The sequence below is a fragment of the Nuphar pumila genome, chromosome 2, assembly GCF_984573655.1.
Source record: "Nuphar pumila chromosome 2, dmNupPumi1.hap1.1, whole genome shotgun sequence".
NCBI classification, from domain to species: Eukaryota; Viridiplantae; Streptophyta; class Magnoliopsida; order Nymphaeales; family Nymphaeaceae; genus Nuphar; species Nuphar pumila.
Window position 1 is genome coordinate 95,628,502 of NC_143250.1, and position 13,128 is coordinate 95,641,629.

Genomic DNA, 13,128 nt, shown 5'->3' on the forward strand with positions numbered 1-13,128 from the left:
GGACAATAGTTACTAGGTGTATGATTTTGAATAGCAGAAGACAAACTTGGATTTAGATTATAAAATAATATGAGGTACATCTTTTTTTTTTGGAAGAAGAAAAAGAAATATATGAGGTACATTTTTTGTAAACGACCCTCAAATTTATTAAATAAAGATCAAATTATTATTTTGCACTTACATATGACAAGGATAAACTGATGGAAAGATCTGCAAAGTTGCATATGACAACAACAACAAGAGTCGATGGAAACTTCTCTTAAAATACTTAAGTCACAAGAAAAGAAGTCAGCACGTCTTAGCAGCTGGCGAAAACCTCACATGAGTCTTGGAAATGCAAGTAAAACCCCAGTTTTCACCAGTTGACACAAGGATGAATGTGAACCCGTTGTGCATTGCGCGGAGGGCTCCGGCGATGGTGGCGGCATCGGCGGATGAGGAGGCTTCGAGAGGCGATGGCGGTGGAAGAGGCTTTGGGCCGAATCTGGAGGGGAAGGGCTTGGGGTCAGAGGCGGAGCTGTAGCCCAGTCCTGCCTCCCGAAATAGTTAGTTTTTTTTTAAAGCCCAATCCTAGCCCAGCCCTGATTCCATATGAAATAGATTTTTATCCATTTTTTTAGTTCAGTCTTGACTGCAGCAAACAGTTTGATTTGTCCATATGAAATAGATTTTTATTAATAATTGTAGCCATTTTTATTTTATCTCAAAAAAAAATTTGGGGGGACACTGCCCCTGAACCCCCGACTATCACACCAGATTTTTTTTTGCTACACCCCTATTTGCCCCCCCCCCCCCTCCTCACATGAATCCTAGCTACACCACTGGTTGGGGTGGGGGTGGGGGTCAGGGTCGGGGTGGTTTTAGGCTTTCTGCCTCAACCAGTGGCGCCAGACAACAACGATGACAATGGGGGAGACGAAACCAAGCTTTTTTTATTTTCTTTAATTAAGATTAGTTTCTCTGTTTTATTATTTAGTTAGTTTCTTCCCGAGGGTTTGGTGGTTTGTTGAGTCTTTATTGTATTTTGGACTGCGCTTTTTTCATTTTGTTTTAGTGATTGCTCGGGGTGTTCGTTGCATATTTTTATCATGTTTTTCTTTCTCTTTTTTCCTTTCAATTTGACATTATGGTTATGGCGGATGGAGATGCATGTTTTCCATTTCTTTTTGGTAACTAGGTTTTTATGATTTCTTTTTTTGTTGGTTGCTTTTTTTTTGCATTTTGCTTTTTGGTATAAAAATATGAATATGACTTATTTTCTTGCATTTTTGGTTTGTATATAAAATGAATATGAATATGCATTTTAGGGTTTTTGGTTTGTATATAAAAAATGTAATTTCATATTTTTTTTCAAATTACCCAAAATTTAAACCTTTTCCGTACTTGGATTTAGTTTGAGATCAATATTTGGAGCTAAAATCTATAATTTTTTGATAAACGTTCATAATTAGATCTAATAAAATACTGATTAAAGCATTCACATATAAAAAAATATCAATCTTATTTTTTTTAAAATTACACAAGTTTTTATATTTTTTTATTTTAAATTCAATCCAATATCTATATCCAAAGTTAAAATCTATAATAACATGTTAAAACTCTCATATGGCTGGGCATATAGGGTTATACAATGTAAAACGAAGTAATCTAACCTATTATCCATTGACTATCAAAGTTGTTCGCACATCGTCATCAAACAATGGACATTTGGAACACAGCATATGAGTACAGTCAAAACAAGCATTGGACTTGGTACAATTGTTACGAAACAAACAAAACCATTGTTATGTTTTCATTCAATCTTGAACAAGTCATTTCACCCTTAAGGAAGCCTTTTTTTTTAAGGGCCACTTTGAAGAAAAAAAATACTTACTTAGGTATGAACCCACTTGGTAGAAAAGCTATTTTTTTTGCATTTATTGTAAATCCCATCATATATTTTTCATAAACATGTTTGTTTCACCCTTTTAGAAAACCCTTTGTAGGAAAGAAGCCCTAATTCCTATAAAAGTGAATCTCTTTATGAAACAAATGCCTCCTCTTTCACATGCTTTCACCCATAAAACTTTTGAAAATCCACCACTTCTCAAGAGTACTTCAACCAATGTTATCGAAAGTGCCTCAAGGTGCAAAAAGTGTCTCACCTCAAGATGAGGCACCTTACACCGTCAGATACACTTAAAAAGCCTAAAGCCCTCAAGGCATATGCCTCAAGAGCTATGATGTGCATGCCCCATGTCAAGGCACACCTCGGGCTATTTAGGCGTGCGTCTCAATCAAATGGAGGCTGACCCTAAATATGAGGAAAGGTTGATACTTGGGGCATGTTTGATGGCTTATTTAGGTTTGGACAAAATGAACAAAAAGGATGGAACAAAACATTGGTTCTGTTCGTTTTGTAACAATTGTTCCAAGTCCAACATTTGTTTGGATCGTACTAAGATGTTATGTTCCAAATGTCTGTTGTTTGATGACGATGTGTGGATAACTTGGACAGTCATGGATAATGAGTCGAATTAATTCATTTTGGATGGTCTGACCCGATCCGCTTACCATTGTACTAGTTTTAATAAGTTTATTATGGTTTTTTGCCCAAATATGGATTCAATTACGAAATTATATCTAAAATCATAAATTTTTGCCCTGAATATGGATTTGAAATTGGATTTTTGCCTTATTATGGATCTCGAATGAGATTTTTGCCCTGATTATGGATTTTGAATGAGATTTTTGCCCTAAATATAGATTTTTGCTCTGAATATGAATCTCAAATTGGATTTTTGCCCCGAATATGAATCTCAAATGAGATTTTTGCCCCTAATATGGATTTTTGCTCTGAATACAACAACAACAACTACGCCTTCATCCCAAAACAATTGGGGTCGGCGATATGAACCAACAAAGAAAATCATTATGGGTCTTCCACATGAATCCTTCTCCTCCAATCATTTCTATCCAATGCCATGTCCTCGGAGAGGTTCAAAGCATTCATATCCTTTCCTATCAACTCCATCCAAGTCTTCCTAGGCCTACCCCGACCTCTTGTAACTAACATATTTTCCAATTTCTCCATCCTTCTAACTGGAGCATCATTAGGCCTTCACAGATTTTTGCTCTGAATATGGATCTCAAATTAGATTTTTGCCTCAAATATGGATCTCGAATTAGATTTTTGCCCCAAATATGGATCTCAAATTTGATATTTGCCCATAATATAGATCTCTAATTGGATTTTGCCCTAAATATGGATATCAATTTGGTTTTTTGCCCGAAATATGGTTTTTCAAAAACTATTCTACATTATACTTATTTATAAAAAAAAAGGTGAAGAAGATTTTCACAAGTCAACATTTTTTTATTACCTCAAAGTCTTAAAAAGGTAAAGAAGATTAAAAGAATATTTCAATTCATAGCACAAAACACAGAGTTATCTATATCTGTGTTTGTGTGTTGTCTTAGAACATAACACAGGGTTATCTATGCCTCCAGAAGTGAAAAGTGAAATGCTTATCGTAACTTTCTTAATCCATTCCTAAACTTGGAAAATTTAGAAGAATATCCCCATGTGAAGCACAGGAACAAAAAAAAAACCATCAATTGCCATTTTCACGGAAACACTGCAAAAAATATATGGAAAAACATAGACTTGCCTTCAGCAACGCAAAAATATAATATTGTGTATCATAGTCAGATAATGTTGGATAAGGAACTTTGAAGTCAGCATTGTTGACATATTTAAATATTAGACTGGGGGTCTTTGAGTGCTGATCTCTAACAATATCATGCAATTTCACAATGTTTGGCCCACCACAAAGGTTCTGCAAAATCTTTATCTCCCTCTTTATCTGCATCCACAAGATTAACCAGAGAGAGATGAGGAAATGCTAAGTAAAAAAAAAGTAACAAAAAGAATCATAGCAAGGCCATAAAATATATAAACAACGACGATATTTGGCATGCTTGATAAAACTTAACACTTGCAGAAGAAAACAAAGCAAAAAAGCTGATTCACAGAAGGAACTGATGCTCGACTGACATGGAGATGTAATTTGAGGCAAATCAATTGCATGTACATAGTATCCGATGCAAATTGATACTTGTTAGTTGTTACACCCTTCCAACAAAGGGTTTGTTGTATCACCTATCATGCCTATTGGTGAATTATAGTATTCTAAGCATCTCGTAGTCCACCTCTGTCCTTCTTAAAGAACTTCGAGCACGCCAAAAATTCATATTTAAATCATTAAAAAAATCAGTTTATTAGCATATGCCTCAGCAGTACAAATCAAAACTGAATGTAGTTCTTTCCTAAACAGGAATTGCTAAGAAGCTGAATTTCATGCATAAAACAAATGAGTTGATTCAACCCAAACAGAATACGCAATCGGTTCATTCAGCTATACATTTGTGAACAGCAAAACCATAAAAAATCAGAAAAGGAGGTTTCTTTTGAACAACAAATATATATATCAGATTCAATGCTTAATCAAGTTCAATACTAAATAAGAACATATGTCCAAAAAAAAAAAATAGATCCTAATTAAACGTCTAAACAAAGAACAAACACAAAAGTTATCCAAAAAAAAATCAGTTACACATAACTACATTTCCAAAAGCATAGGAATAGGGAAAAGTGTTCTTAGCTCTGGTGTTACAACGTTGGTAAGTGTTCGCCCAATAGTTAGCCTACTTTGACAGCACCAACACAACACTCAAACAGTTCAACAAGAAACTTGTTTGATCGTCTTCCTAATGGTGGCATCCATGAAGGATGTCGCGACCACATAAGGCACCAAGGAGAGAGAGGGAGAAGGTGTCTCCTTTCAGCTTCCAATGCTTTCTCATTGGCTTCCACACAGGGGAGGAATCTCGAACAACAATAGCCAAGACATGTCTCTAAAGTAAACCCTAGCTTTGGAAGTGGTGTCGGGCCGTCAAACGGACTTTTCGATCTTTTGCGCCAGGGTTTCCAGTGGGAGAGGGTGTCAGTGGCAGGCAGGATCAGGGAGGGCGATTGGGGCTCCGCAACGGATCTCCCGACAATCGACGGAGGGGCGACCTGCGAGCAGCGGGGCGGCGAGCAGCAAAGAGCGATGTTGGACGAATCGGCAAAGGATGTGATGCCAGAGGATGAATCGACGATCAGGACCATCGTCAAAGTCGATCGATATCCGCCGAAAACATCATTGTCGCCCTCCACCGCTGCCCCTCTGGCTGGTATGGCCATTATGAGTTCGTAGTAATGTCGTTTGGACTCACGAATGTGCCAACTACCTTCATGGACCTGATGAATCAAGTATTTAGGCCATACTTGGATACGTTTGTCATCATCTTCATTGATGATATTCTTGTTTATTCCGAGAACGAGGAACAATACAAGGAGCACTTGAAAATCGTCTTGAAAACCCTTCAAGATAATCAGCTCTATGCCAAGTTTTCAAAATGTGAATTCCGGCTAGACAAAGTGATGTTTCTTGGCCATGTAATATCAAAAGATGGAATCACAGTAGATCCTACGAAGGTGAAAGTTGTGATAGATTGGAAACAACCAGAGAATATCATTGAGTTCCGTAGCTTCCTTGGACTTGCCAGATACTATCGGAAGTTCATACAGGACTTCTCCCAAATCACCGTACCCATAACAAAACTTTTGAAAAAGGGAGTCAAGTTCGAATGGAACAACCAGTGTAAGGAGTGCTTCAAAGTTCTTAAACAAAAGCTTACTGCTGCCCTTGTCCTTACCTACCTTTTGGTCAAGGAGGCTTCGTAGCTTATACTGATGCCTCAAGAATGGGTCTAGGTTGTGTATTGATGCAGCACAGCAAATTGATCGCTTATGCATCACGACAATTAAGGATCCATGAGAGAAACTATCCAACCCATGACCTGGAGCTTGCCGCGGTAGTGTTTGCACTCAAAATTTAGCGACACTACCTGTATGGAGAGAAATTTGAGGTCTTGTCAGACCATAAAAGCTTAAAATACCTCTTTTCACAAAAAGAACTCAATATGCGACAACGGTGATGACTGAAATTTCTCAAAGACTATGAATTCACGCTTTCCTATCACCCTGGAAAGGCGAATGTCATAGCAGATGCCCTTAGTCACAAGACTGTTGGCACTCTCGCCGGCCTCGCAAAACAATGAAAGTTGATGAAGAATTTCGTCAACTAGAAGCTATTTTTGGTTGATTCAGGCAAAATTTGATTATCATATTTGACAATCCATATCAAGATCCTTGATCAAATTGTAGCTGAACAATTCAAGGACACCCAGTACTTGGAATTAAAAGCTTGAGCTGATAAAGATGATACATTCTTCCATTTGAAAAAAGATGAAGGGATATGGATGGAAGAAAGGATATGAGTTCCAAATAACCCTGAGCTGAGGGAAGAAATACTTCAGGAAGCACATAATAGTTGGTACACTATCCATCCTGGAGGCACCAAAATGTTTCAAGACTTACAGAAGAAGTACTGGTGGAGGGGGATGAAAAGAGACGTAACTACATTTGTCTCAAAGTGTTTAACCTGCCAGCAAGTTAAGATCGAACATCAATGACCTGACGGTAAAATGCAACAGATCAAAATTTTGAAATACAAATGAGAGAGCATTACGATGGATTTCATCGTAGGATTACCATAATCCAAGAGACAACATGACTCAATATGGGTGATTGTGGACAAACTCACCAAGTCTGCTCACTTTATGCCAATCAACACTCATTATTCAACCGAAAGATTGGTAGAAATCACAACTCGAAGAGAGTGTCGGGTGTGCGAGATGGTTCAACACGCTCATCGAGAAATTTTTTTCCCTTTCATTCCTGTTATTTTTGTAATAAGGGGAAACAAAAATAACATGTGTATAAGAATGTGGCGGACGCGCAGAACGTCATTCGTTGCGTTCAACGTTTGTTGAAAATCACCATTTTTAGCATAATTATCGTTCAAATAACATTGAAAACAGTGCATCAAACATACCCTTAGGGCACTCGCCTCTCTTTCCATTTAATCTTTGCCTCTCGCTCTCACTGTATCTTTCACACACTCATTGTCTCTCTCCTCTCTCTCACACTCTTGATCTCTCTTTCTTTGCCTCTCCTTCCCTCTAATAACTCTCTCTCTCTCTCCCTCTCCCAACCTAAAGAAAGAAGAACTCTCACTCTCAAGAATTGATTCAGGGTTTTTTTTTTTGTCATTTTTTTTTCTTTTTAGTTAGTCATTATTTTTTTTGATGGTTTTTGCCATCACAATGAATGTTGTTCTTATTATTTGTACTATTTCCTGTTGAGATAAGATTGTATTTTTTTGTCACTACACATTTATACGAAGGGGAGTTTCCTAATTATGAACAGCATATTAATAACTATATGTGTCTCACGTTAAAAATGATTTTTATATGTATACTTTAGTTAGCAACAATATTAAAAATTACAAATAATAACAAAAAACAAAAAGTTTTATCCATTTTCTTGCAAAAATATAAAGTATATAATATATTTTTTAAAGCTTTCTTTAAATTTAAAAAAATTTGAAGCTTTCGCTTAGCTTCAGTTTTTTGTGGATCGCCTAGCTGAGCCTGAATGCTTTTCACAACATCGACACCAACTTTGCCTTGCAGAACAAGAAAAGCTTTTATTACAAAAACTTAAACTTAAAAAATACAAAATTGGAGTACTGTTGGGGCACGTACTTTTTTTTTAAAGGTAAGCTAGGGTTAGACATATCATTCAACTACCACACTGGGTTTTGAACCTGCAACGTCCCAACACAAGCGACGTTCACCCAAAAGCTCGTACCAACCACGTGGAGCCCCCTTTGGTGGTGGATGAACGTACTTGAACAACCTGTTTTGAAGAAACAGAAACCATGTTGGGAAATGGTAGCTATGATGAAAGTTTATGCATCTAACACTTTTTAAAGACGCTAATCGCCAAATCTAGGAATTGGCAGCTGCAACTTTTCCACAGAGAGAGAGAGAGAGAGAGGCTGGTTAACTCATGGTGGTTGTAAAAAGTCTTACAAACCAGCATTAACAAAAACATATGAAACTTGCAAAAATGAAGAAAAAAATACGAAAGATGCAAACAGAGGCTTCCCTTGTTTGGTAGGAGCTGTTACTGCACGTCGGGTAACTGAGGGTCTGCCAAACCCTAGCTTGACTATATATATATATAATTTAATGACCTCATCAAAGAAAAGCGCCATCATGAATTGTGCTAGCCCACAGAAAAAGCTCAATCCATCAACTGACAGTGATCATGTGGCACACTGTTTAAAACCAAGAATACTTGGTGGTTCTATAGGGACAGCTTCCTCGCTAGGAAAAGAGCAAACAACTTGGGTTCATGTGGGAAAAACACAGAGCCTCCTGCCGTGGATTGAACATCAAAAAAACCCAAAGGCAACAATACCCCAAAAGAATACACCCAAAGGGGTTTGGCGGGATGGGAGCCTTGGCCCGTTTGATGGTTAGCCCAGGTTCAAATCCCATAGGCATCATCCCTGCGTAAGCCGAAGCTTGGTAAGCCCTCGGAGTTTCACGCTGAGGGGGACAACGACCGTAAGTACGGCAGGTCTATGCACCTGGAAAGGTTTCTCCGAGTAAAAATAAAAATATATATATATATCCAATAAAAACAAGCAAATGAAGAGAAAGAGAGCAAATAAAGGACAGGAAAATTGGAATACAGTAATTACAAAGGAAGGTTAATGTAAACAACGAACATTAAACGAAGTAGCAGATGCGCTTAGCCAGATACTCAAAATGGGTAAGAGCAGGAATGTAGGAAAAAGCCAGGATCAGAAAACAACAAAGAGAAAACATTAGTTTTCTGCTCCTGTGAAGCAAAAGAAACTTATTGCACCATAAAAAACACAGTAAAAGACCCAGCACCACCGTTTTTATCATCACTGAACCATACGATTCTGAATTCGCACCTGATGCATCTTGGCCATCCTTACCATCTTTTCTGCTATCTACTGCCTTCGGCAGATATCATGGTTGATTGAGAATGTCTGATCTGGGACTGTGTAAGAAGTCTATAAACGCTAGCAAGTTGGGTTATCGCTTGGATGGCCGCTGATCATCGTCCCCGTCGCCAGCATTATCACTTCTAGACCTCTTCTTCTGTACGGGAACTTCAACTTTTCCACTACCAGTACCACCATCACTGTCGTCATCGTCATCATCATCATCACCATCGTCATCATCTATATCTTCATCCTCACCATTTTCTTCACCTGGTTCGAAATCACTGGCATCTTCTTCATCCTCAGCACGCCCTATAGGCCGAACAAGATACTCGGTTCCCAATTCCTGTATTCAGAGTAAACACTCGGACAATAAGCTAAGACTGCCAAACACATCGACTAAACAATTAAACAAAACATACAACAGATTGGAAACTGATGAATGCAGAGATCCTTCTACCCTTTGCAAAAAAGAAAAAAATGTCAAGTAAAAAAAACACCCAACGTTAGCAATGAAAGCCAAGAAAAGATAACTGCAACCAGCCTTAGAACGGGAGAGTGGAAACACTACATCCTATGAAGAACAAGACTGGCATGGAAAGTGAAAAACGCCCTAATAAAAAAGTTAAAAAAACACAATTATACCAAAAAGTGTTTTCAATGTTCTGCAAACAATGGAGACGACGGATACCAATTACCATTTTCGCGATAATAGACTGATTACCATCATAACTATCATGATAGGGATCAAAGCTCACGAGTTACCTCGAGAAAGGCATATTTGGTAACCAACCACACACACACTGTATAACCAAATCAAACTCCCTCTCGATAAGTTACAAAAAAAATCGATTTGATCTTTTAAACGATGAAGATTTAGATGATCTTAATAACCTTATGATGATTCTACAGCACTATTAAACAAGTTTGTGGGCTTGAATATATTTTTATCGTCAATTAAATAACAAAAACCACCAACAAATTTACCTTGTCTTAGATGGAGAGGTTATGGTCACCAATAATTTAAAAAGAGTTTCAATATTAAAATCAGTTGGTACAGGGTGTGTGGAGGCTCAAACTTTTGAATGGTAGAGAAGGAACAAAGGGAAGATAAGGCATTAAACCAACTACCGAAAGGAGATAAAGGAATCACTCATCCAACAGGACAAGCGTAATGATGAAGCAGTCATACGGTAGCTGCAATAGTGCATATAAAATTACTAGATAAAGAAGAGAGAACAAGGAATAAATCAAAGAAATAGCACTACCCAGGTGAAAAATCCAGACAATATGACCCAAAATAAGCAGTAACCAGAATAGTTAAAAGCAATTAAGCGCAACAACTAGATAAGAGAGCAAGACTGCACGAGAGCTTAGAAAAGGAAAAAACATCAAAAGCAATTACAAACCACATATCTTCTCCAAATTTCTTCCTAGAGAAACTCTCATCGCCTAATAAAAATCCAAAATCAGTATCACAAGGAAATGGAAAAAAAATAATATTGAGGAAGCCAAAATAACCACTATTACTTCCATAAGAAGAAAACCCAAATTCAATGAAAATATACCAGAAACCAATTTATAACCCTCTGTTCATCCTCTTCTTCCTAAAGGAAAAAGAAAACTCATTTTTTTTGTATTTTCAGAAAAAAATTGTTCTACAATAAAAAGAAGAAAACCTAAATATTTTTTAATATTTTACCCCCAAAAAAACTACAAGAAGAGTAGATAAATAAAATAGAATACAGAAATCATTGCAAAAACTCTTATCCACTAATAGCACAGACTAACAATAAACCATTCGCCGTCAAAAAAGAGTTTCCATTTACCAAAATGAATTATATGTCTAGTCTTCATCTTTAAGAATACAACGAGAAAATAGCATAAACCACCATTGAAAAAAAAAAGAAAAAAAGAAAGCTCTTCCAATAATGACCACCATGCTTAATTCAGTACATCCTAAAGAAGGAAATAGAGAAGAAAAAAAGGAAAATGATCATCACAATCTAAAGAAGAAAAAATACCTCTTCTTCCTCTCCTTGCTCATCGACCTCCCCTTCATCATCATCATCTTCTTCTTCCTCATCGTCTTCATCACCACCACGACCAGATGCGCCGGCACCATCATCGCCTCCTTCATCATCCCCATCCTCGTCATCATCCTCATCGTCTTCATCATCATCATCACCATCTATCTCCTGAATCTGGGGAGCCGTTGGTCTGGACACCATCACGCCCTCATCCTCATCATCTTCGTCCGCTTCTTCCTCCTCCCCATCATCGTCATCATCATCATCATCACCTCCCCCAGTACCATCATCATCATCGTCGTCCTCGTCATCATCCTCGCCGTCTATCTCCTGAATCTGGGGAGCGGATGGTCTAGATACCATAACATCATCATTCCCATCATCTTCCTCCGCCTCTTCGTCCTCCCCATCATCATCATCTTCAGCGTCGTCATCACCATCATCGTCGTCATCATCATCACCACCACCATCTTCATCCCCATCCTTCTCCTCTTCATCGTCGTCCCTCACCTCAACCACCTCTTCTACATCATCATCGTCATCATCAGCGTCAACATCAACATCATACTCCACCTTCCCATTCAGAATCCTCACTTCCTTCTCCTTCTCCTTCTCCTTCTCCTTCTCCTTCTCCCCCTTTCCGCCCATGGCTGCTATCCCCTCTTTCTCTCTCTAGAAAAAAAATCCGGACATTCAAAAAACTAGAAAACCCAAACTTTTTCTCAAACAGTACGAGCGTTCCCTCTATTTCCGGATAATTAAAGAAAAGGAAGGAAATAAAAAAAAAGGAGAGAGAAAGGAACAAAGGGGAATCGACTCCACCAGTTACGAGCTCTCTCTCTCTCTCTCTCTCCCCTTCTGCAAACACGAACCCTCGATCTCCTCTTACAGCCGTCCGATGGATTGGATCGATGACCTGGCGGTCGATCGGACGGACAGCATCCCTCGGGTACGCCAAATGCCCTTTTCTTTTGTGCTTTCAAATAACACGCTGCCTGAGGTTTTCCTCTCCTCTCTCTGTCTTCGCACGTGTGGGGGCGCCCCATAGGAGCCTAGGGCTGACGTCATCACAGACAGAGACGATAAATCAAACCTTTTTTTTTCTCGGGAAAGTATTGGTACATATCGTAGGCACGAAATATATAAAAAGGGTCAAAAAAAGACGATTAAAAGTTCGACTTTCCTTTTTTAAAAATAAAAATTCTAAAAGATAAAAAGAGGTTTTATTGTATGAAAAAAAAAATGAAGTTAACGTTTTCTTTAAAAGGTTAAATATCTAGTTAACATCGCTGTATTTTTCAAATGGATGACATTTAAAATATTGCGATATATTGGTGTTCAGCATCTGGAAATTTGAGATATTTACAAAATATCGGCGGTATTTTTTGCCTGAGATATGGATCATGGGAACCGACCTACGCTTTTTGGCGAATAGGCCGAGAGTTGAGCTTATTTTACATCAAGGCCATTCCAGCATTCAAAGAGCAGATAAGACGCTCACAGACATTGACCGTAGATCTAATGGATGGACGGTGCATCAAACTCTGAACCCTTAAGGACTACGTCACAAATATATCCGATATTTTGCAAAAAGAATCCCAAAAAGGCGCGATATTTACAAAATGTTTCATGTAATATGCTAGGGCTTTTTTTTTAAAGGCTAGCAGGGGTTAGGATGACCCCTACCGGTTATACAACTATAACATTGGGTTTTGAACCTGCAACTTCCCAACCCAAAGGTAACGTGCGCTAGCTGCTCCTACCAGACAAGCCGAGCCCCCGTTGGTCTGAAGGGACATGTTTACTTTAACCCATAACAGCGAGGGAATGATTCCCATTTGCCTCATTTTTTTTGGTGCATGCAATTATGCATGAGAATTAAGGTAGAGAGATTTTTTGATATTTACATGAATAAACCACCCCCAATATTAAAGGCCTAGCAGTTCTTGTTTTGCCTGTCATACTTACGATTAGGGTTGGTAAAGGAACTGAGCTAACTCGCGGCTCAGCTTGGTTCAGCTCGTCCCAAACTCGTTCATGTTTGGTTCATATAAGCTCGTTTAGACATAGTTATCAGTGTTGTGAGAGGCGTACGCCTCAGTACTTGAAGCGTACGCCTCACA

The 13,128-nt window shown here is 38.3% G+C and overlaps 1 protein-coding gene across 1 annotated transcript; it reads right to left on the reverse strand.

Annotated features, from left to right (window-relative positions):
- Window positions 1–8,662: 8,662 nt before the first annotated feature.
- LOC149846233 (uncharacterized) lies at window positions 8,663–11,865 on the reverse strand. The gene is made up of 2 exons (XM_089996266.1): window positions 11,000–11,865; window positions 8,663–9,321 (listed from the first exon to the last, which is right to left on the reverse strand). Exons 1-2 carry the CDS (start codon window positions 11,651–11,653, stop codon window positions 9,067–9,069), a joined length of 909 nt encoding a protein of 302 aa, XP_089852392.1. The 5' UTR covers window positions 11,654–11,865; the 3' UTR covers window positions 8,663–9,066.
- Window positions 11,866–13,128: the final 1,263 nt, after the last annotated feature.